The following is a 23,720-nucleotide window of genomic DNA, read 5'->3' on the forward strand; positions in this document are numbered from 1 at the left end:
ATCGCATTAGAAAGTAAAATATACTCCAGTTTTATATTCGCAGAGAAAACCACTTAGACAAACATTGTGGGCTGTGTTGACACAAGTAGGGAAATTACTACTGGGCAATTACATCCGCTTGTAAGTTCGACCCTCGCCATCTGACGGCTTTTCGTTTAGAGGATTTGTATCTTTTGAATGGAAGGGTGGAAAATCAAGATAGAAACGGTTTCAAATGCATATTTTGACACACTGAACAGATAGATTTTTCCATAAAAAGTAAAGGCCTTTACAAGAAGGAAGTTTAACGAGCGGCGAAGATGTAATGCATGGAAATCGAAACCATGATGTCGTTCATTGGAAACAACAAGGAGTGGTTAGACTGACGTAAAAGTGCGGCATCTCTTTCGGTTTTAATATAACTGGCAGTAGTTCTGCGTAGGCGAAAGTGGTCAAGTTGTTTTTATTAATAAGGACTTGGTCAGCGCTTATTTCAGTCTCATAAAAGCGGGGGAACAATTCACTTTCTATAAAACGCCTCAGTTGTGGTGTCAACAAAGTTGGGTGCGGCGTCTGAGAACATTTTTCAGGATTTCATAACAGAGCTAGAGCGCGCGTCACCATGAATGCTACATTGAGCACAATTCAAGTCTTTGCCCAGCAGTTAAAAAGCCGATCAACTGCAATTCAGATCACAGAATCCTTCTTTATGCTGCTGATCAACTTCGCTTCTTTCGCCGGCAACCTTCTGCTTGGAATCGCGGTCATTAAAAACCCGAATCTCCGCAGAACTGTTCCCAACATGTACATTATAACTTTGGCTGTTTCCGACTTTCTAATGTCTTTGCTGGGAATTTCATTTTCAGTGGCTTCCCTGATCGTTGGAAAATGGCCGTTTAACAACTTTATCTGCCAGCTTCAAGGATTCTGGATTCTTCTCATGTGCGCCGTGTCGTTACAAACTTTAGCCGTCACCGCTGTAAACAGATATTTCCGAGTGGTTCGTTCGCGCGCGCAGTATCAGAAACTATTCAACATGAAGACAACAAAAATAACAATCGCGATTCTGTGGATCGTGGCTTTCTTTGCGCCTCTTCCTTACGTACTTGCCGGGCACGAGTTTTTCTTTCACACCGGAAAAGTTTTCTGTGCGCACAACGCTGAAAGCCTATATCAAGGTTATGGAGCTTATTTGGTTCTCGTTTATGTGGCTATTCCTCTTATTATCATCATAACTTGCTACACAAGAGTATTCATTGCAGTGCGCAAACATAACCTCAACTTTCGACCTCGACTTCGCGCAAGAACCCAGTCAAATTTATCGACCAACAGCACACTTTCAGTAGACGAAGTAAACGTTACCTATGTTCTCCTAGCTGTTGTTATTGGTTTTCTAACTTGCTGGACGCCTGTTATGGTAATCGATATGATCGACTTTATCAACGCAGACTGGAAGCTCAAGAGACAAGTGTACGTGAGTTACACTTGTTTTGGATTTGCCAGCACTTCCATCAACCCCGTCATATACGGCATCATGAATCGTTCCTTCCGAGCAGAGTACCTGAGAATCTTGTCGCCCTTGAAGATGTGGAATTCACAGAGCGCTAGTGGTACTGGAAGTTATAACGGTGACGGAGCGAAGAACAATCTGCATAGTTTGACCAGAAACAAAGTCGGTGTGTCGTTTGAAATCGACGAAAGAAAATCTGTACAGAGCAATGCTGCCCAAAGCGAGAGGTCACGGCAATACCGAGCGAACAGTTGGGCAAGCAAGCGAGATATATTCAGCATTAAGTACCAGTCAACTCATTCTCTGTAATACAGACAGAAAAGATAAGGACAGGGGTGTGTTTGTGATCTTCAATAATATGGATTGGAGCAACTGACCAAAGCAAAAGTCGTCATATACAATTGAAACTTTTGCAATTTGTGTATATATGTAGAAAAAAGTCAACCATTGTAATAAGGCGCATATAGGAAATTAACGCGACATAAATTAACATGAATTGAAGGAAAAATTACTTCCCAAAAAAGGAAATTAACGAGAAAGACGGGGTAACATTTCAATTAATGCGAAGAACCGGCAAAGAAAAGACTTGTTGAGACAACAGGAACAAATTGTTAATCCTTAATGTAGAGGTTAAGCGAAGAAATCTGAACGCCCCGAGCGTTCTTTTACAGTTTCAGTGATACCGGTAGTCAAGAACGTCTGGACTGTATCGAGAAATTGGGGCAAAAAATGTTTCAGTTTCCTTGGCATTCTCTCGTGTTCAATGCCAGATCGAGAAGCGCAAAAACTGAGGCGAGCGACGGCATGCTTTTCAGTGACGTCACTGAACGAACTCCATGAAAGGCAAGAGGGGAAAATTGTTACTAAGCAACAACACGTATGCTTATGGCGTCATGGTAACAAGGCAACTGTTGCGGGGAAAACTAATCATTCGTTCCTAAAGTACTTATTCAGAAGTACCCAACGAAGGTTATTATCAAAATCCATTCATTAGTGGCCTAGATGATAAATGGGCATGCGCAAAGGCATTTTCAGTTAATTTTTAACTACCGTGGGAAAAAAATATCCGCTCTTCAGAGCCAGCTAGCAATTATTTTAATAGCCGTTTTCGCCAGCCAGCATCCAAAATGTTCTGACTTTTTCCCAGCCAGGAACATTTGTTGACCCTTTTTTGCCAGCAATTTTTGTCATTTTTTGTCCTGGTTTCCCAGCCAGGAACGTTTATTCACCTTTTTCTGCAAGGTATGTTGATTTTCTTCCTCTTTTGCCAGCAAGTAGTTTTACGCCGAAAAAAAATGGTTTGTGTCCTTAAACAGACAATTCCGGAAAATTACTTAATGAAACTAATTACTTTTTAACTAAAAATGGACTTGTCACTTACCTCGAGATTAAAACTGATGAACCCATCGATAAATCAGTGAACGTAAATACAGCTTGAACCATTTCAGCACAAACGCTTTAATCGATTTTTTTATAGAACAAAATGTCCGCTAAGCAGGTAGAATTCTAAACTAAACTAAATTATCATTATCTTTTCAGATGAAAATGCTATTATATGATCAATATAAAAGACATAATTTAACCATTAATTATATTTGATGGATGGGATATAAAGATGATTTCACTGCCAGTAACGCAGAGTCTATTCTGTGAACGGCACACGAAGATGACTCAAAGGCCAACATCGCAGAGTGAGATTATTCTTCTTCCAGAATCTTTTGCATGTATAGCACGTTTAGATGTTTCAAGTACGAGTTGGCGAAGCACAGTCTTTTTGATGAACGGCACAGTTAGATGCTAAAAAATGCCAGCAAGGCACAGTCTGTAGGATGAACGGAGCCGATGGCGACAAGGACACAATAATTGAATAGTTTGTTTTACTTCACTTTTGAATGTATGATACTTTTATTATGGCGAAACGAATCCGAGAATGATACTCATTTTTGTTGTTGATGTTTAGAAAACTCTTAAAACTAACTGCCATAATTATTTTGTTTCTCATCGGAGTATGAGTCACAAACACCAATGCAAGCACTGCTCACATGAGCGGTAGTCGGCAACCATGGCGACAAGCACAAAATAATTATCGCGTCGAAACGAGTCCGAAAGTTCTTTTCATCTTGTTGTTGATGTTTAAGAAAACTCTTAAAACTAACTGCCATAATTATTTTGTTTCTCATCGGAGTATGAGTCACAAACACCAATGCAAGCACTGCTCACATGAGCGGTAGTCGGCAACCATGGCGACAAGCACAAAATAATTATCCCATCGAACCGAGTCCGAAAGTTCTTTTCATCTTGTTGTTGATGTTGAAGAAAATTTTGAAACTAAAGGCCATAATTATGTTGTTTCTCATCGGAGTATGAGTCACAAACACCAATGCAAGCACTGCTCACATGAGCGGTAGTCGGCAACCATGGCGACAAGCACAAAATAATTATCGCATCGAAACGAGTCCGAAAGTTCTTTTCATCTTGTTGTTGATGTTTAAGAAAACTCTTAAAACTAACGACCATAATTATTTTGCTTCTCATCGGAGTATGAGTCACAAACACCAATGCAAGCACTGCTCACATGAGCGGTAGTCGGCAACCATGGCGACAAGCACAAAATAATTATCGCATCGAAACGAGTCCGAAAGTTCTTTTCATCTTGTTGTTGATGTTTAAGAAAACTCTTAAAACTAACGACCATAATTATTTTGTTTCTCATCGGAGTATGAGTCACAAACACCAATGCAAGCACTGCTCACATGAGCGGTAGTCGGCAACCATGGCGACAAGCACAAAATAATTATCGCATCGAAACGAGTCCGAAAGTTCTTCTCATCTTGTTGTTTCTGTTTTAGAAATCTCTTAAAACAAGCGGCCATAATTATTTTGTTTCTCATCGGAGTATGAGTCACAAACACCAATGCAAGCACTGCTCACATGAGCGGTAGTCTGCAACCATGGCGACAAGCACAAAATAATTATCGCATCGAAACGAGTCCGAAAGTTCTTCTCATCTTTGTTGTTGATGTTTTAGAAAACTCTTAAAACTAACGGCCATAATTATTTTGTTTCTCATCGGAGTATGAGTCACAAACATCAATGCAAGCACTGCTCACATGAGCGGTAGTCAACAACCATGGCGACAAGCACAAAATAATTATCGCATCGAACCGAGTCCGAAAGTTCTTCTCATCTTGTTGTTGATGTTTAAGAAAACTCTTGAAACTAACGACCATAATTATTTTGTTTCTCATCGGAGTATGAGTCACAAACACCAATGCAAGCACTGCTCACATGAGCGGTAGTCGGCAACCATGGCGACAAGCACAAAATAATTATCGCATCGAACCGAGTCCGAAAGTTCTTCTCATCTTGTTGTTGATGTTTAAGAAAACTCTTGAAACTAACGGCCATAATTATTTTGTTTCTCATCGGAGTATGAGTCACAAACACCAATGCAAGCACTGCTCACATGAGCGGTAGTCGGCAACCATGGCGACAAGCACAAAATAATTATCGCATCGAACCGAGTCCGAAAGTTCTTTTCATCTTGTTGTTGATGTTTAAGAAAACTCTTGAAACTAACGGCCATAATTATTTTGTTTCTCATCGGAGTATGAGTCACAAACACCAATGCAAGCACTGCTCACATGAGCGGTAGTCGGCAACCATGGCGACAAGCACAAAATAATTATCGCATCGAAACGAGTCCGAAAGTTCTTCTCATCTTGTTGTTTCTGTTTTAGAAATCTCTTAAAACAAGCGGCCATAATTATTTTGTTTCTCATCGGAGTATGAGTCACAAACACCAATGCAAGCACTGCTCACATGAGCGGTAGTCTGCAACCATGGCGACAAGCACAAAATAATTATCGCATCGAAACGAGTCCGAAAGTTCTTCTCATCTTTGTTGTTGATGTTTTAGAAAACTCTTAAAACTAACGGCCATAATTATTTTGTTTCTCATCGGAGTATGAGTCACAAACATCAATGCAAGCACTGCTCACATGAGCGGTAGTCGGCAACCATGGCGACAAGCACAAAATAATTATCGCATCGAACCGAGTCCGAAAGTTCTTCTCATCTTGTTGTTGATGTTTAAGAAAACTCTTGAAACTAACGACCATAATTATTTTGTTTCTCATCGGAGTATGAGTCACAAACACCAATGCAAGCACTGCTCACATGAGCGGTAGTCGGCAACCATGGCGACAAGCACAAAATAATTATCGCATCGAACCGAGTCCGAAAGTTCTTCTCATCTTGTTGTTGATGTTTAAGAAAACTCTTGAAACTAACGGCCATAATTATTTTGTTTCTCATCGGAGTATGAGTCACAAACACCAATGCAAGCACTGCTCACATGAGCGGTAGTCGGCAACCATGGCGACAAGCACAAAATAATTATCGCATCGAACCGAGTCCGAAAGTTCTTTTCATCTTGTTGTTGATGTTTAAGAAAACTCTTGAAACTAACGGCCATAATTATTTTGTTTCTCATCGGAGTATGAGTCACAAACACCAATGCAAGCACTGCTCACATGAGCGGTAGTCTGCAACCATGGCGACAAGCACAAAATAATTATCGCATCGAAACGCGTCCGAAAGTTCTTCTCATCTTTGTTGCTGATGTTTTAGAAAACTCGTAAAACAAGCGGCCATAATAAAATAATAAGGCAGAATAATTAGGCCAATTGATTTTAACAGTCCCGACATGAGGATCTTCAGAAAACGGAAATGAACTAATCATTTGGCTGAAAATGCTTCAAAATGCAATAAATTGGACAAACTGCAATTATTGTGTCTCTCGTCGGAGTATGCATGAATCACAGAAACCAATGTAAGCACTGCTCACATGAGCGGTATTCTGCAATTATGACGACAAGCATAAAAAAATTAGGCAATTCGACCTCTTCGAAAAAAAGACTGAAACCTATCTCGGAATGTTACCTTTTAATTTAAAGTGCCTATCACCCTTACCTAGTTATATTTTTTTTCGAAAGTAGGAGGTAGCAAGGCGTGACAGGCCGCACAATCTCTACCGGTGTGAAACATTTGAGAACCTTTATATTTTTGCTCTAACGAGCATATCCTTTAAAGATTTCCTTTTCTTGAAGGAGATGATGGGTGGATCTTTGAAGATTTGTTTGAGTAGTGGTTGTTCCTCTATGATGTGCCATTTTTTCATTAAAATTTGTTTGATGTTTGGCACTGCTGGTTCATATTGTGTGACAAAAGGCAAAATTTCTTTCGTATCTTTTTTGTTTTGTTTAAGTGCTGACTTCCTTTCTGTGAAGTTAATTTCTGATAGGTTTTTATCTATCAGATTTCGTGGGTAGCCCCTTGCGACCAAGCGTGCTCTGAAATTTAAAATGTTCTCTTCAAAAGTGGTTTCTGAAGAATTTGTTCTTAGGAGTCTAAGAGCTTCGCCCTTTATGAATCCTTTTTTCACACTTGGCGGGTGACAAGAGGTGTAGTGGGTGTACTGGAAGGTTTCTGTAGGTTTAAAATGTGTTTTTATGTCAAGGATTAGAACTAGGATTGATTGTTCCCTGAATCTTTCGCCTTTGTATATGACTGTATCCAGAAATGTAGTTTTTGTGTTTGAGATTTCAGCTGTGAATTTAATTGTAGGATGATGTGAATTAGCTTGATCAATGCATCTTTCGATCTTTGTTTTGCTGGCGTCCCACAGTGAAAATACATCGTCAATGTACCGTTTCCAAACTGTAGGTTTTTTGACAGTATTGCTTAGGATTTGTGTCTCAATTTTAGCCATGAATATATTGGCAAAGGCGACAGCCATTTTCGTGCCCATCGCAGTGCCGTGTATTTGAAGATAGTTCTTTCCATTAAAATGGAAGGAATTTTCTTTAAGTATGAGACTAAGCATTTCTCTGAGGTAGTATGTGGGTATTGGAGGGCTATTATTGTGAAAGGTGTCGTATGCTTCGCATACTGTTTCGATACCCTCTTCCTGTGGTATATTTGTATACAAGCTGGTTACATCCATCGAAACAAGGAATGTTTCTTTATTTACGCTGGTTTTCTCAAGAAAATTTATGAAATCAGTGGTGTCCTTAAGATACGACTCCTGTGATTTCGATATAGGTTGTAGCAGTGTATCAACAAAAGATGATATTCTTTCTGTGGGCCCATCACAACCGGAGATTATTGGTCTCCCAGTCATGGTTGGCTTGTGAATCTTTGTAAGAGTATAGAATTCTGGTATTCTAGGTGGATTTGGTGTTTGTGATAGCCATTTCTCTGTCATGTTATCAATGTGATTGCCATGGTGAAGGTTTGTAATTAAACGTGACACCTTGCTGTGTGTCTCTTTAACCATAGGGTTGTCAAGAGGCCTGTAATTGTTTTGATCGTTGATTTGGGTTTGACCCTCTTGAATCTTGTGTATTGTGTTCATGACAACGGTGGTATTTCCCTTGTCCGCTTTCTTGAGGTTAATTTCTTTGAATTGTTTTAATTCATTTAATGCTTTGCGTTCATTGCGTGACAAGTTCTGTTTAGGCTTAGTTATTTTTATCTCAGCCAGATCCATTTTCACTTCTTCTAAAAAGCTCTCCTGATTTTTGAACTGGTGGGTTCCAGTTAGATTTGACATGGAAAGGGTGAACTTCTTTGCGTTTACTGTGAAACATATATTTAAGACGCATTCGTCTTTCAAAATGTCGAAAATCCTGCAGTAATTGCCGCCGGATCTTGTTTGTGTTTGGTTTGTTCGCCGGTATAAATTTCAATCCCCTGGAGATAACTCTAGTTTGGAAATAAGTGAGGTTTTTATTTGAGAGGTTTTTGATGTATTTTTCCTCCTTATTTGTTTGATGTGAGGCTGAGTTTGTTGGTTTGTTTCTGCGTTCTTTTCGCTTTTTCGTGTCCCTTTGGGTTTTCGTGTAGGTATTTAACCCTTTATTTTGGTTTTCCTCCCCACCCTTGGTGGTTTTGACACATTTACCAGACATATGTGAGTACTTTTCACAATCTTTATTGTCTGTGTTCAATTCTAACTCCATTTGATCTACTTTAGCTTTGAGTTCCTCAAGCTTTTTAAGTTTAACACTGCGGCCGACCGCCGTTGGCGGAGTAGCTCTGGATTTGTTACATTTTGAACCGCTTTCACTTAAACGGCGAGCCTTAGCTTTGTCTTTGTTAAGCTTAATTTTTTGTTTTTCTAGACGGCGGTAGTGAAACCTTGTTAGAGCGCGGATAAATCCTTGCTCTGCTTTCTCTTTGACTGTCCTAATATCTTTCTTAAAGTCTTCGTCTGCCGGAATATTGGCCCGTGCAGAATATCTTAATGTCTTCGGACAAGTCTTTTTTTCTAAATGTTCGGTTAATTTCCTGATGGAAATTTCCGTCTTTTGTATTTTAGCTTCTGTGGTAGGGAGTGCTTCAGTGGCCTTCCGTTTCTCTGCTTTCTTTGGTGCTTTCTTGTACCCACTACTGGGTTTGGTGTCCTCTTTTGGAGGTTGGAAGCTGGGGATCTCGTACGTATCTTCCTCTTTGTCGCTTTGTACTTCTTTTGAACAGCCAAGCTGGTCGTATAATGTATTAAGCGGACTTTTTCCAAGGATGCTTGGAGAGAGTTCTGAAATGTACTTGTCCTCCATTGGGCTTTCCATTTAGATCAACGATCTGTTGTGTTGTAAGGTTTCAAGCAAGACCTAGGTTTCGGATCTTACGATCCTCGTCAGTTGCTATTTGTGGAATGGTAGAGGTGTTAGCTCTGTACCGTTCCGTAGTTTTTTGGACAAGTATGAGTTTTTATATCCACCTATGACCGGTAGAAGGATCGAAAATGGTGCGTTCTGATTGGTCCTTGCCAGTCCAATCAGGTTGCTGTAGGTTCGATCACAGGCGGCCCAAGCTCACAATTAGAGGAGTTAAAATATTTAACATAATTCTCTTTTGTAACCGTATGCGAAACGTGACTCTCGACCGGAAGCATATGGAGGTGTTGTGTTACAACGGTTCTCATTTATAAAGGTTTGTATGGGAGAATACGCTTTCGAATTTATAGCTAAATATAATGAGATTTTGACAATAAAATCAACTTACCTCAATGTCCTGTCGTTATGTCTGTTGTTATCTTGGTTCTCAGGCCGATCCGAGGCGTTTTAAGCGAGTTATGCAATTTTTGGTTTCCACTGCTAAGAAACCAAAAATTGCATAACTCGCTTAAAACGCCTCGGATCGGCCTGAGAACCAAGATAACAACAGACATAACGACAGGACATTGAGGTAAGTTGATTTTATTGTCAAAATCTCATTATATTTAGCTATAAATTCGAAAGCGTATTCTCCCATACAAACCTTTATAAATGAGAACCGTTGTAACACAACACCTCCATATGCTGCCGGTCGAGAGTCACGTTTCGCATACGGTTACAAAAGAGAATTATGTTAAATATTTTAACTCCTCTAATTGTGAGCTTGGGCCGCCTGTGGTTCGATCCGTTTGGTTTCAAAGCTTGTGTTGTGTTTTGTAAAAGGTTATAATTAAAAAATTCTACGTGTAAAATGGCATCCTGTTAAAATGCACAGGCATATTTCTGTTAAACGCGTTCTTAAGGTGCTTTCTTCCAAAAATGGAAGAAATGTGTATTATAGTTTGCGTGTATTTAGGCGTAGAAGTGTTGTACAGTACAACATTTTGACTGTGTTAATTAAGTGGTTTCACTGGTAGAATAGGGCTCTGTCTGGAAGACATAATCAGTAGGAGGTAGCAAGGCGTGACAGGCCGCACAATCTCTACCGGTGTGAAACATTTGAGAACCTTTATATTTTTGCTCTAACGAGCATATCCTTTAAAGATTTCCTTTTCTTGAAGGAGATGATGGGTGGATCTTTGAAGATTTGTTTGAGTAGTGGTTGTTCCTCTATGATGTGCCATTTTTTCATTAAAATTTGTTTGATGTTTGGCACTGCTGGTTCATATTGTGTGACAAAAGGCAAAATTTCTTTCGTATCTTTTTTGTTTTGTTTAAGTGCTGACTTCCTTTCTGTGAAGTTAATTTCTGATAGGTTTTTATCTATCAGATTTCGTGGGTAGCCCCTTGCGACCAAGCGTGCTCTGAAATTTAAAATGTTCTCTTCAAAAGTGGTTTCTGAAGAATTTGTTCTTAGGAGTCTAAGAGCTTCGCCCTTTATGAATCCTTTTTTCACACTTGGCGGGTGACAAGAGGTGTAGTGGGTGTACTGGAAGGTTTCTGTAGGTTTAAAATGTGTTTTTATGTCAAGGATTGATTGTTCCCTGAATCTTTCGCCTTTGTATATGACTGTATCCAGAAATGTAGTTTTTGTGTTTGAGATTTCAGCTGTGAATTTAATTGTAGGATGATGTGAATTAGCTTGATCAATGAATCTTTCGATCTTTGTTTTGCTGGCGTCCCACAGTGAAAATACATCGTCAATGTACCGTTTCCAAACTGTAGGTTTTTTGACAGTATTGCTTAGGATTTGTGTCTCAATTTTAGCCATGAATATATTGGCAAAGGCGACAGCCATTTTCGTGCCCATCGCAGTGCCGTGTATTTGAAGATAGTTCTTTCCATTAAAATGGAAGGAATTTTCTTTAAGTATGAGACTAAGCATTTCTCTGAGGTAGTATGTGGGTATTGGAGGGCTATTATTGTGAAAGGTGTCGTATGCTTCGCATACTGTTTCGATACCCTCTTCCTGTGGTATATTTGTATACAAGCTGGTTACATCCATCGAAACAAGGAATGTTTCTTTATTTACGCTGGTTTTCTCAAGAAAATTTATGAAATCAGTGGTGTCCTTAAGATACGACTCCTGTGATTTCGATATAGGTTGTAGCAGTGTATCAACAAAAGATGATATTCTTTCTGTGGGCCCATCACAACCGGAGATTATTGGTCTCCCAGTCATGGTTGGCTTGTGAATCTTTGTAAGAGTATAGAATTCTGGTATTCTAGGTGGATTTGGTGTTTGTGATAGCCATTTCTCTGTCATGTTATCAATGTGATTGCCATGGTGAAGGTTTGTAATTAAACGTGACACCTTGCTGTGTGTCTCTTTAACCATGGGGTTGTCAAGAGGCCTGTAATTGTTTTGATCGTTGATTTGGGTTTGACCCTCTTGAATCTTGTGTATTGTGTTCATGACAACGGTGGTATTTCCCTTGTCCGCTTTCTTGAGGTTAATTTCTTTGAATTGTTTTAATTCATTTAATGCTTTGCGTTCATTGCGTGACAAGTTCTGTTTAGGCTTAGTTATTTTTATCTCAGCCAGATCCATTTTCACTTCTTCTAAAAAGCTCTCCTGATTTTTGAACTGGTGGGTTCCAGTTAGATTTGACATGGAAAGGGTGAACTTCTTTGCGTTTACTGTGAAACATATATTTAAGACGCATTCGTCTTTCAAAATGTCGAAAATCCTGCAGTAATTGCCGCCGGATCTTGTTTGTGTTTGGTTTGTTCGCCGGTATAAATTTCAATCCCCTGGAGATAACTCTAGTTTGGAAATAAGTGAGGTTTTTATTTGAGAGGTTTTTGATGTATTTTTCCTCCTTATTTGTTTGATGTGAGGCTGAGTTTGTTGGTTTGTTTCTGCGTTCTTTTCGCTTTTTCGTGTCCCTTTGGGTTTTCGTGTAGGTATTTAACCCTTTATTTTGGTTTTCCTCCCCACCCTTGGTGGTTTTGACACATTTACCAGACATATGTGAGTACTTTTCACAATCTTTATTGTCTGTGTTCAATTCTAACTCCATTTGATCTACTTTAGCTTTGAGTTCCTCAAGCTTTTTAAGTTTAACACTGCGGCCGACCGCCGTTGGCGGAGTAGCTCTGGATTTGTTACATTTTGAACCGCTTTCACTTAAACGGCGAGCCTTAGCTTTGTCTTTGTTAAGCTTAATTTTTTGTTTTTCTAGACGGCGGTAGTGAAACCTTGTTAGAGCGCGGATAAATCCTTGCTCTGCTTTCTCTTTGACTGTCCTAATATCTTTCTTAAAGTCTTCGTCTGCCGGAATATTGGCCCGTGCAGAATATCTTAATGTCTTCGGACAAGTCTTTTTTTCTAAATGTTCGGTTAATTTCCTGATGGAAATTTCCGTCTTTTGTATTTTAGCTTCTGTGGTAGGGAGTGCTTCAGTGGCCTTCCGTTTCTCTGCTTTCTTTGGTGCTTTCTTGTACCCACTACTGGGTTTGGTGTCCTCTTTTGGAGGTTGGAAGCTGGGGATCTCGTACGTATCTTCCTCTTTGTCGCTTTGTACTTCTTTTGAACAGCCAAGCTGGTCGTATAATGTATTAAGCGGACTTTTTCCAAGGATGCTTGGAGAGAGTTCTGAAATGTACTTGTCCTCCATTGGGCTTTCCATTTAGATCAACGATCTGTTGTGTTGTAAGGTTTCAAGCATGATGAAATTTTTGTATCAAGGTTCATTGTAGTTCTTGTTTTCCGCTTGTGCGTCGTTTTCAACGAAATCGACAAGCTTTTAAGGACCCCTCATAACCGGGTATCCAAAGAGGTACACACGTGGGACGAGTGATAGTGATGGCTCACAGTCGTGTTCGGGATAGGGGCATCATTCCCAGGAGACGTGTAGCGTGGCTGAGTGGTTTAGGGAGCCGGTGTTGAAGTCCGGAGGTTCCGGGTTTAAGGGACCGTTCATTTTTTATGAGGAAGGGGGGGGGGGGGGGGGGCTGGTGGGATTTAAGGGGGGGCCATGCGAAAAAATATGGCTTCAAAGGGGGGGTCAGGCAAAAAAATATGGTCAGTAAGGGGGGGTCACTGAAAATAATTATACTTTTAAGTGCTGTAATAAGGGCTTCTGTAATAGTTAAAAGTCTTGCCAGAATGCCCAAAATAACATTCCTGTGGTTCTGAAAATTCAAATTTTCCCGGAGGAGCATGCCCCCGGACCCCCCTACTTTGTTATGTAACCCTACTTTGATATTAACTCAATACGACAGCATATTAAATTACAAATGCAGTCAAAACATACTTTCAAACAGCATCCACAATAAACAGTCAAGGCAGTGTCAGCTTTATGGAGTAATGTAGTTTACCTGTTATTATGACTGAACAACTATTACATTCTTTAGAGATAACGCTTGATAAATGTTAATTTCACTTGAGTATTGTTTATTTTATTTATTTATTTATTTTTTTTTTGGGGGGGGGTCATAGAAAAGAAAATTGGATTTTGAGGGGGGGCCAGGAAAAAATTTCCGATGAAGAAGGGGGGGCCATTATATATAACAGTGACTGTCTGTCAAATCCCACCAGCCCCCCCCCCCACCCCGTAAAAAATGAACGGTCCCTAAGATCCCCCACCCTGCCACTAGCTGGATTTGTTCTAGGTCGCACCCGAGTTCAAATCCTCGGTCACGCTTTGTATAAAGCCAACTGGTCTGCCTCCTACCAGTTGGGATTCTTAATCAGGTTACGTTCATTTAAAATTTTTGTTTCTTCTGTTTCAGTGGTATGCATGGAAACTAGCTATCTCGAAGCTAAGTGCATGACCACTATAAACACACATTTACATTTTACATTCTGCCAGGGCGAAACAAGGTTTATTTAAATCCCCTTTCGCTTTAGATTTAAAATGAGTCACACTGAACTTTCATACCTTAGTGTTGAGATTCCCCCATCTTTAATTCCTGTGAATTACCCTAATAAGATTAATCCTTTATACATTATAAAAGTCTCAAAACAAAAACTCGATTAATCAAGAGAAATAGAACATAAAGCATTGTTATTCTTTATAAAATTTACAAGGAAAATTACTTTATCGTTATAGCTACAGAAATATCAACATGATTAATTTAACTTACAAAAAATTAATTAATAGAAAATAAAGGATCTATACATAAAAAGACTACGAAATTATTCCTTGCTTTGGTTTTGCATTTGTCACGTTTTTAAATTGGTTAAAGAATTTCGTGCGACGTGCATTGACCAATCAGAGCAAAGATGTGGTCTCCTCAGCCAATCAGATGCACTGAATGACTGCCGCGTTCAACTTTCCTGCCCTTCCCGCCAGTTGCAAGGTTTTCCTGATTCTCGACCCCCGAGTCCAGGAGCTCTAGGATCAAGAACAGTAATTTGCTTCTTATGGGTTTTTTTTTGGCTCTAGTCAGTAATTACTTTTGACACTGGAAAACTACTTTAAACTCTAAAGTCTAAATAAATTAGCAGTCTAGTAAAAAGTTAGTGCTGTTTTCAATCACAACCTGTCCCATGCTGAACATAGAAATTCGTGAATGAACAGAATTGGTGTTCTGTGTAACAAATATACTTCCAATAATTTACAATTATTCATTATTTACTACAACAAATAATAATAACTATTTTTTTCACGGTGCCCCAAAACAAGAGATTCCTCTTTCGATGGCTCAGTTCCTAAATTGCTCCTCGTACTTAATGAAATTTAATTAACAAAATAACTTAAGATTTAAAGCAAATTGTATCTAGAAAACATTTAGTTACTTTTAAACATTAACAAAATTTAGTGGGTTCCCCACCAAACACTAAACCTTAAACAGCCATTACCCTTAAACAACTGACAGGTACTGCGGTTACAAAAAAATTCTAGTTTTTTTGCAATACATGCCCACTTACAGAGCTAAATTAGCAGATGTTTCCTTAAACTGTAAAAAAATGAAAAAAAAAATGTGAGAAATATTTGTCGAATTTATGGAATAAAAGTTACAAGTTCTTCAAAATCAAACCATAATAATTGATGAGTTCCCCATGATCTAAACAGGTTTTTTTTTTTTTAAAAAAAAAACAACAACATGTTTTTAGTTTTAAAATTTGACGGTACTTAGACAACTCACAGTGCCACTATTCCACAAAACTGTGGATCTATGGGTCATTAATTTTTGTATAAAATAACAAATAAATTAATGCACTGTCACTGAGATGAGCTATCAGACTAATGGAGATACAAGCAACAGAACGACTGTGAAGCAGTCCCTTCCTTTACAAGTTTAAAAAAAACGAACAAGAATCAGACAAGAAGGACCCAAAAAGTTGATCCTTTTGCATATCAAGCCTTTGTGGGTCTCCCACGCTTTGATAAAGGAAATGAATGCTATACAGGCTAGCAACAGAAGCCTCCCACCGCAGTCGTTTTAAGGGGCAAAAAATGATCACCCCTCAAAATGACTGTGTGCAAGGCTATAGCAACAGAGGTTTGAGAGCGAATTTACACCATGTCCTGAATGCCCTCAGCTGTTGCATATACTGTCATGCAAACCAAATCTTTAAACCTAATGTACTGTACAATAATATAACTTGACTTAACAATAATATAACTTAAACAAATCTATGCCAGAGTTTTGTTAAGTTATTGATAGAAATTCAGCAATTCTGATAAGATTGATAACAAAGACCTCATTTATAGTAGAAAATGGAAGGCAGACAAATGAAGACACAGGCAGACAAAAACATTGACTGGAATTACTTTTACAAGTACTGGCGACTGTTGTCTTGAGGATCCCTTTACGCAGCAAAAAGGACCAACAATCTTATATTTTTAGCTTCAGCATTACAATGCTGTCCCATCCTGAATGTCATCTTCCTGCACTGCCAGTACATCTGGTCTGGTTCTGACAGCAGATGGAATCTGTGTCTCCACCTCATTCTCTTGCGCCAGTTCAGCTTGTGACATATCAATGGCGACAGTTGGCGATTCGTGTTTGTCATCATTTGATTGGTCGTCCTGTGCATCTAGCTCTCCTTCTTCCATCCATCTGTTCTGTTCATTTAATAACGAGTCCTCCTCAGGCTGGTTCAGTAGTGGGTAGTGGACTCCATCACCAATACTGCACAAAAAGGAAAACCAGTTTAGTCTCAAGGTTCAGTCTCATCAAAGAGGGTATATTATACTCTGGAGGTTTGGCGATTTAAGTTCATTGCCCTGTATTGCATTGTGCATCCTTACTGCGCAGAATTTTATGCGTAATTAGCGCGCGCACATCAACAAAATAACGGTTTTTTCTATGCGACTTAGTCCGCGAGAGAAGTAAATTGTGACTTTCTTGTAAACGAGTCTGGTGACCTATCAATTTTTTCTCATATTTTGGGTGTAGCGATCAAATTCTTTCTGTAAAATGAAAACAGATCAATTCTTGTGTTTGAAAAATAAATTATCGCTAAAAACATGTACTTTGCTAGTACTCGCAAAGGGAATTTTAAAGGAATTATTTGGCATAATATGCCATATAATTCCTATAATACCACAAGGTCTTCCCGCTCCTAAACGAATCTGGTGACCCCCCTTTTTATTTCAAAATTTAAGTTCCCTCATTAAAGTAATAAACCAGTAGGCGAAGTTTGGTTAAAAATCTATGTTCAGTTCTATTTCAGGGTAATGACCTTAAGCCAATTTTGAGTGTCGGTTTGGGAGGCGCAGTGGCTTAATGGTTAACACTCCAGACTCTGGATCGAACAGTCCAGGTTAAAGTTATGGCCCAGGGTTGCTGTGTTGTGTTCTTGAGAAAGACCCTTTACTCTCATAGTGCCTCTCTCCACCCAGGTGTATAAATGAGTATCAGCGAAATAATGCTGTGGGGGGGGGGGGGGGGATTACCCAGTGATGGAATAGCATTCCATCCAGGGGGAGTAGAAAAATTTCTAGCTGCATAATGCTATCAAAAACGGGATAAGCTCCGGTAGTATTGGCTACTTGGCTCAGGGTTTCTTTTTTGTGGGTACAGTCTTATTTCTCTGGCAGTTTATGATCAAGAAATTATTGCAGTTTCAGTCTTAAACAAAAGCAATAAATTTTGTGATCTAGGAAGAAAAAATATGATGGATTGCAAACTGCATGATCCTCTATAATAAACCCTCATCAAAGTTAAAGCAGCTACATGTATATGAATGTCATGATCAGCAAGTTTAAATTTTGTGAAATCTAGGTTAGTTTGAAAAACCCTAAAGCCTGATGGGATGGAATAATGGCAGGTGGTTTATTATGCAAAATATCTACAGCAGTTTAAATTAAAAAAAAAAACTCGCCGGAACTTTAAAACAAAGTTTCTCAAAATATGTCTTGGGGTTTCCTATATTGTCAGACAGACAGACAACCTTGAACATTTTAATTGTCACAAGATTTCCTACACTAAAAACAGTTCCTATGTTAGAAAAATAATCCAAGAACGATCTGTCCAGAAAAAAAAAAGTCAATTGAGTGGAATAAGAAAAAAATTAGTGGGATTGGGAAGAAATGATGGTAATTTGTGTGTTGTGCACTAACAACAGAAAAGCTTTGCAGTCTGAAAAATTTCCTTTACTCTTTCGGACTCTGTATGAACCATAGTAGGGATGGAAATTCAACAAAGCTTACCTTGTAAACACTGGTAAAAACCAGTACCACTTATTAAGTCCTAACACTTGCTCTGCATTTTTGATTGCAGACCCCAAACTAAAGCCTTCTTTATTTGGCCCATAATAGAAATGGGGGACTCTGAATGACTCTGTCAGAAAAGAAACACAAAAAAGTCATAACAGGGAAAACTGACAAAATACCACAAAATTCTGAAAATTATAAGCTCCTCTGCCCCCTAAACAAATAGAATAGAATAACCCCCCTCCCCTCAAAAAAAAAAAATCTTGGATGCAAATATATATTCCTGAAAATAAGCCCTCCTGAATGCTGGATATTTACATGTATTAGTTATTAACAGCTCTTAGAGAAATATATGTAAAGTGGCTTTTCCAACTATGAGCCCCTATGGTACTTCAACAGACATAAGAAGCAAACTATTGCACATGACAATGAACACTTTTTAGTTTGTTTAAGAACTATCAAAACTTACCCAGAGTTGTCTTGTTAGTTGCAGTGAGATATAAATGATAACCAAATAGCGACCAAAGACTTATACAGAACATGAGTGAAACAAAAAATAAAAATAAAATGTGCAATTTTCCATCACCATCCAAGGTGTTCTGCAAGGGAAGATGATTACAGGTATAAAAAACCCAAATAAAATGAATGACCTAAAAGTAAATATAATTTATTAGCTAAAAATTCAAAATGTTGGTTGTTAATTAAATGAGTGGATTGGTTACAATGTGTGGTGCATCATGGAAGATTAATATTGGTTCTGTTTTTCTGTAATGTCAGTCAACCAGGAGTCAATTACTGCCCCCTTTCTGAAAGAGAAGGGAGAGGAGAGTTTGCCACACCCTCTCCAAATTTAGCCTGATCTCCCTATTATTATAGTGGTATCTATGTTTATGCTCCAAGTTGATTTCGATTTCATTTTGAAATCAGCTTATATTATTGACTGTGAAATGTGACTTGTATAAGTGTTACTGTTTTGTTTATTAGTCGATATACATCTGTTGATATTAGTATGTAAAGTTTGTAGCATGTTTGTAAATAATTTGTTTTGTAATGGCAATACAAATATGAAAAAAATTGCTCCAAGGCCGGGGAAGCACCGTGAAAGTCAAGCACCTTAATTTGCCAGAAGCCTTAACCAGGACACTGAATTTGAATAGCTCTCACAAGGCATGATTCCAATTATCAATATTCAACTGATATGAGATTTGAAATTCAGATCGAGAAGTTATGCCTATTTCTTCTACTTACATTCCAAAATGCAATAAAATACTTTGTAACTGTTGCTGTGACATAAAGTGTGTACAGGATGGCATAAAACAGGAACAGAAGAAAGAACTTGTAGTTCGTGAATCCAACACAGTTATTCACCCACGGACAGTGATGATCCATTTTTAAAATACACCTGAAATGAATTACAGAAAACACATGATGGTCAATAATACATGTGTAATTTTATTATATATTGAACATATATTTGACAAAACATTTGTTAAAAAGGTAAAACTTATATTTAAAAATAAATGCAAGGAATTACCCAGTCAAATTGTAAAGTTAAGATTGTTTGCTTTTAGGATTCATATAAATTAAAATGTGCAGTCGTGGAATGAGCAAGTATTTAAAAATCTTACGACATCATGACATCCTTAGAAATGTGGGGGCTACATGCACCTTCAGAACTCCTGTTATTCCCAGGAGTAAGATGCCATGCATTTTGACTTGGAAAGGTTGACAAGTATAAAATTAACATGGTACAAGTTGAATGCCTTTTTAAAAAATGTTTGGTTTTAATGATGTTGTACATGTAAGGGATGGACCATTATTTTTTTGCAGGAGGGGGGGTGGGGGGGGGTTGAAAAATATTGAAAAAAATTGTTTGCAGGGCCTGGAAAGACAAAAATAAATTGTTTGCAAACACGATATGTATAACAAAAAATAGTAAGAATTTCGAAAAAAAATGTTTACAGAGGTGCATAAACTAAAAAAAAAGTTTGCAGACTGAGGAAAAGTTTTCATCCCCCCTCCAAGAAAATAATGGTCCGTCCCTAATGAACATTTATTACTCTTTTGCTACTGTTGCACTGTATCATTTTGTTTACTGTGTCTTTTATCTTTTCGATCTTGTTCTACTTACTTTCTACACATTGAGCAGTGATGGCATCTATCTGGCTTGATAGCTTGACATATATCGCAATATCTAGCAGCTGGAAAAAACAAACGATTAAACAATAACTTAGAGTATATAATACAGTCAAACAAGGCACATTTAGCAGATGCACTTGTAATTTGTTTTGGCAACAATAAGGTAAGATAGCTCTAAGACTCGAACTCAACTCAACGATAGACAATGTAAACACAATGTCCGACATGAGTCAACTCACATGTCTGCAATTTTTAGGGTAGGCCCACAAAAAAGTCAAGGACTCCATAGAGGGGTCCCAACAAGTTAAAATATTATACATGTAGAGGGGTACTCACAAGTTCATATCACAACAAACTAGAGAACCCTATGTAGAAGGCATCCTGATTTATGGGAATTAGTTCTACATACGATAATTTGGAATACCGAACATTTTTATTAGGCGCAAAGAACAAAATATATTTTGACAAGTACTGCTTCAAGTAAGGTTTACAAACCCAGCTGGGACACCACAAACACTCGCTTGAAACAAGTTAAAATTCATAAATTTAATAATTCACCATCTGTTGTTTGACAAATTGTCATTCCTGACAATTCAATAGTAAATCTACTAGAAATGAATGCAGTAAAAAACACTAGGCCTTAAAAACTTGAAAATCTGGCTTACAAGAGGAACCCACAGAAGTAAAGTTCTCCAATGCATTTATTATTAAAAATCATTCTATTCTATCCGCATTTGTACCATTTGATTTCATGATAGAAGAAACCATTGTTGAAAGGGCAAGGTTGAAGGAGTGCAGAGCTTTAACAGTGATGCTTTGAAAATAATTTATACAGATTAGTGCACACCAAGAAAAAAGCCCAGTACAGCTGGACCATGAGAGAAGGTAATGGATATCTTACCTCCTGATACAGTCTGTGTAAAAACTGGAAGCTTTCTTGATGCTTTTTCTAAAATTTCTTTGGGATCCTATAAACAAATACCATACAAACATGTCAGGGTAACAATTTTACTGGCAGGGTTTGAGACTAAATTTTTAACTCACTGGTTTACTGGCTAGTGACATGTCAGATTTTACTAGCCAAAAGTAATTTTTCACTAGTCAGGTATATTGATTTCTATCAAGAACAGTTGAATTTTCCGAGTTTTCCACTAGCCAAATGGCTAGTAGGAATGCTAAACCTGGTAGCCAAAACCTAAATTTTAGTAGTCTTTGGCTAGTTGGCTACCGTTAGTCTCGAGCCCTGACTGGTGTCTCAAATTACAGTCTTATTACATGCAAATTTAACTATACAATGTGGAAGGAAAAAATTAAAACTGATAGATGGAACCTGTTCACTGTGCTCAAAGGGATTATGTGATGAAAACTGATAGTGGAAGGGCAGGGGACTCTCTTTATACCACTGACAGTGATTGATTGAACCCTTTGGTGATCTGTGCGAGCCTTCCAGTGCTTAACATTGTTCTTACATTCCAGAATCCTAATCTTGTCTTTCAACCCTCCAAGTTAAGACCATTTTAGTCGCCATGGCGACTAAAATTTTGGAGCTGGCAACTAAATTTGAACCAAGGTCGCCAGCCTGGCGACTAAAATTGAGAGGAATGATTGAAAGCATCAGCTTAATTTGGTGACTAAAGTGTTTCACTGGCGACCAAAACTTGGGTAGTTGGCGGCCAAATGGCCACTAAGGAAAAAAATAAACTTGGAGGGTTGTAAGAGTCTTGGTGCTCAAGGCTCCCAGTCTCGCAGTGACAGCTTCCTGTTGGCTTTCACTGCTGCTGGTCTTTCTCGGCCGTGAAGGCTCTGAGTTCCCTTGGTGACCAAAAGGTTGAAGATTTCTTGTTGGTGTTCCCATGCCAAAATCTTTTTTAAAGGGTGAGGTTGAGGTTGTCAACCTCATGCCCAACCCCCAACCTGGAGGGCCAGGAGGCTGGTTTTGGTCAGGACCCTCTCTTAATGGCCTGTCCGGCAAGGTTGAACCTGCCAGGAGTATAACTCCCACCGGCATAGCGCAAAAGGATCATTAAGCCTCGCAAGCCATCCCACCATGTCAAGGTAGCAGCATGAGATTGAACCCTTTAGGGGGGGGGGGGGAATTATGTTAATGTTGATTTCACTATAGTTTAAATCTTGTATCAAACATGTCTACTTTTAAAGATTAAGCATGTTGCTTTTATTAACAAACTGTCACATACCCCATTATCTAATGCCTCTCTGTCTGCTCTGGACAAGAAAAACTGCAACAAAAAGAATGAACTAAGTCATTAAAAGGGCAGTTTGATTGTTTGATTGTGTTCAATTGGTTCCATAATCAAACTCACAGCAAAATAGATGTTTGATTTTGTTTGATTACTGAACCCAATCGAACAATTGGTTGTCAGTTGGGTTCAATTGAATTTTGGCTCGATTTTGTTCGATTGGATATGCCGGGGTTGTTCATTCAGGGTTTGAAGTTTCTAGAGCTTTTCTGTGTGTTTCTATAAGTGTTTTTAGAGTTTTCACATGCAAGGAATTATAGGAAAATGTAACAGTCGCCACCTTTTTAGGCACAGTGGATCAGACCAAAAATGGAACGTCTTTTCCATATTAGAAGTGTCTAGACATAGCTAAGAGATGGTTTAATTTATTAATTAACCAGTTTCAAGAAAACTAAAGAGGTCACGTTCTTATTTACATTTACAAAATGTTGCTTTAATACAGAACAGGAATTTTATCTGATTTTATATCTGTAACATTTTTATTTTTTAACCTTTGATGGCTTGTGTGTTGATTGTAATAAATGCTTGTAAATCTGTTCATAAATGAAATAGTAAGCAAAACTGTCTCTAAAGACTAACAGATGTAACTTATAAGCTAACTGCCAAACCTGCGAAGGAACCAGACCAGACGAAGCGCATATAGTCCTCCAGTACGAAATCATCAACATGACAAAGAACGGGTGATATAAAATCAAATACACAGCTGAAATAAACCAACAGGAATGAAGATTTGTCAATATTTTAGGGCGATCAAACGCAAACTTACGAAAAAATATGTCGAAACACAACGTTACATTCGATGCATAATTGACCATAGTTAAGATCCTATGCAGACAAGACACGAACAGTCAGTTATTTACCTCTTTCGAAGGGAGACTGCACGCTTTCTGAAAGTGAAATGAACAAAGTTGGTTTAATAAGATAAAAGGAAAGCTATTAGACCGGAAGAAAGCAAATTTTAACTTTGTAAAGATCGAATGCACTAATATTTCCAATTTCATGCTCATGGAATCTACGATTCAAGGCTAAAAATAATGGAATAAGTACAAAATTGATCGCCTCACCAAAACAAAGAATCAATACGTAAGCGTAGTATGACCACACAATCACTGCGTTGATAAATAAGACGGGGATCCATTGAAAAGATTTAAAGAGACAAGTTAGGATGGCAGCCATGTTTGAAATCTTGTTTGTTGTACTCGGCGATCATGCGCAAAATCGCGCAAAATATTGATCGACCATGACGTCATCCATAACTTAACTGGAATTTATTTAAATAATAAAAAATTCCCTACGTCTCACGTGAATGGGGGATTAGCTCAAATGGTAGAGCGCCCGCTTAGCATGCGGGAGGTACCGAGATCGATACTCGGGTTCTCCAATTTTTTTTTCTTTTTTTTCTGTCCCACACTTCGCTAAGGTTTTTTTTAATCGTCCCGTATAAGAGTTTCGGCAAAAACAAGAACAAAAATAATAAAAAAGCGCGTCCTTTTAGAAGACA

At 38.4% G+C, this 23,720-nt stretch overlaps 4 protein-coding genes across 4 annotated transcripts; 1 reads left to right on the plus strand and 3 right to left on the minus strand.

Annotated features, from left to right (window-relative positions):
• Positions 1–89: 89 nt before the first annotated feature.
• LOC144654866 (melatonin receptor type 1B-like) lies at positions 90–13,015 on the plus strand. Its single transcript, XM_078515102.1, has 2 exons — positions 90–2,458; positions 12,879–13,015. Exon 1 carries the CDS (start codon positions 602–604, stop codon positions 1,796–1,798), a length of 1,197 nt encoding a protein of 398 aa, XP_078371228.1. The 5' UTR covers positions 90–601; the 3' UTR covers positions 1,799–2,458; positions 12,879–13,015.
• On the minus strand, positions 6,549–7,289 carry LOC144654257 (uncharacterized). The gene has a single exon (XM_078514341.1). The coding sequence runs from the start codon at positions 7,287–7,289 to the stop codon at positions 6,549–6,551; it is 741 nt and encodes a 246-aa protein (XP_078370467.1).
• On the minus strand, positions 10,280–11,008 carry LOC144653152 (uncharacterized). Its single transcript, XM_078513078.1, has one exon. It carries the CDS (start codon positions 11,006–11,008, stop codon positions 10,280–10,282), a length of 729 nt encoding a protein of 242 aa, XP_078369204.1.
• A 1,424-nt stretch (positions 13,016–14,439) lies between the features above and the next one.
• LOC144654869 (palmitoyltransferase ZDHHC15B-like) lies at positions 14,440–23,409 on the minus strand. Its single transcript, XM_078515104.1, has 10 exons — positions 23,284–23,409; positions 23,080–23,106; positions 22,828–22,922; positions 22,157–22,198; positions 20,863–20,929; positions 19,954–20,023; positions 19,071–19,224; positions 18,292–18,421; positions 17,820–17,949; positions 14,440–16,296 (listed from the first exon to the last, which is right to left on the minus strand). The coding sequence occupies exons 1-10, from the start codon at positions 23,393–23,395 to the stop codon at positions 16,020–16,022; spliced, it is 1,104 nt and encodes a 367-aa protein (XP_078371230.1). The 5' UTR covers positions 23,396–23,409; the 3' UTR covers positions 14,440–16,019.
• Between the last annotated feature and the right edge of the window lie 311 nt (positions 23,410–23,720).

This window comes from Oculina patagonica, chromosome 5 (assembly GCF_052425735.1).
Source record: "Oculina patagonica isolate OP01 chromosome 5, crgOcupat, whole genome shotgun sequence".
Taxonomy (NCBI): domain Eukaryota; kingdom Metazoa; phylum Cnidaria; class Anthozoa; order Scleractinia; family Oculinidae; genus Oculina; species Oculina patagonica.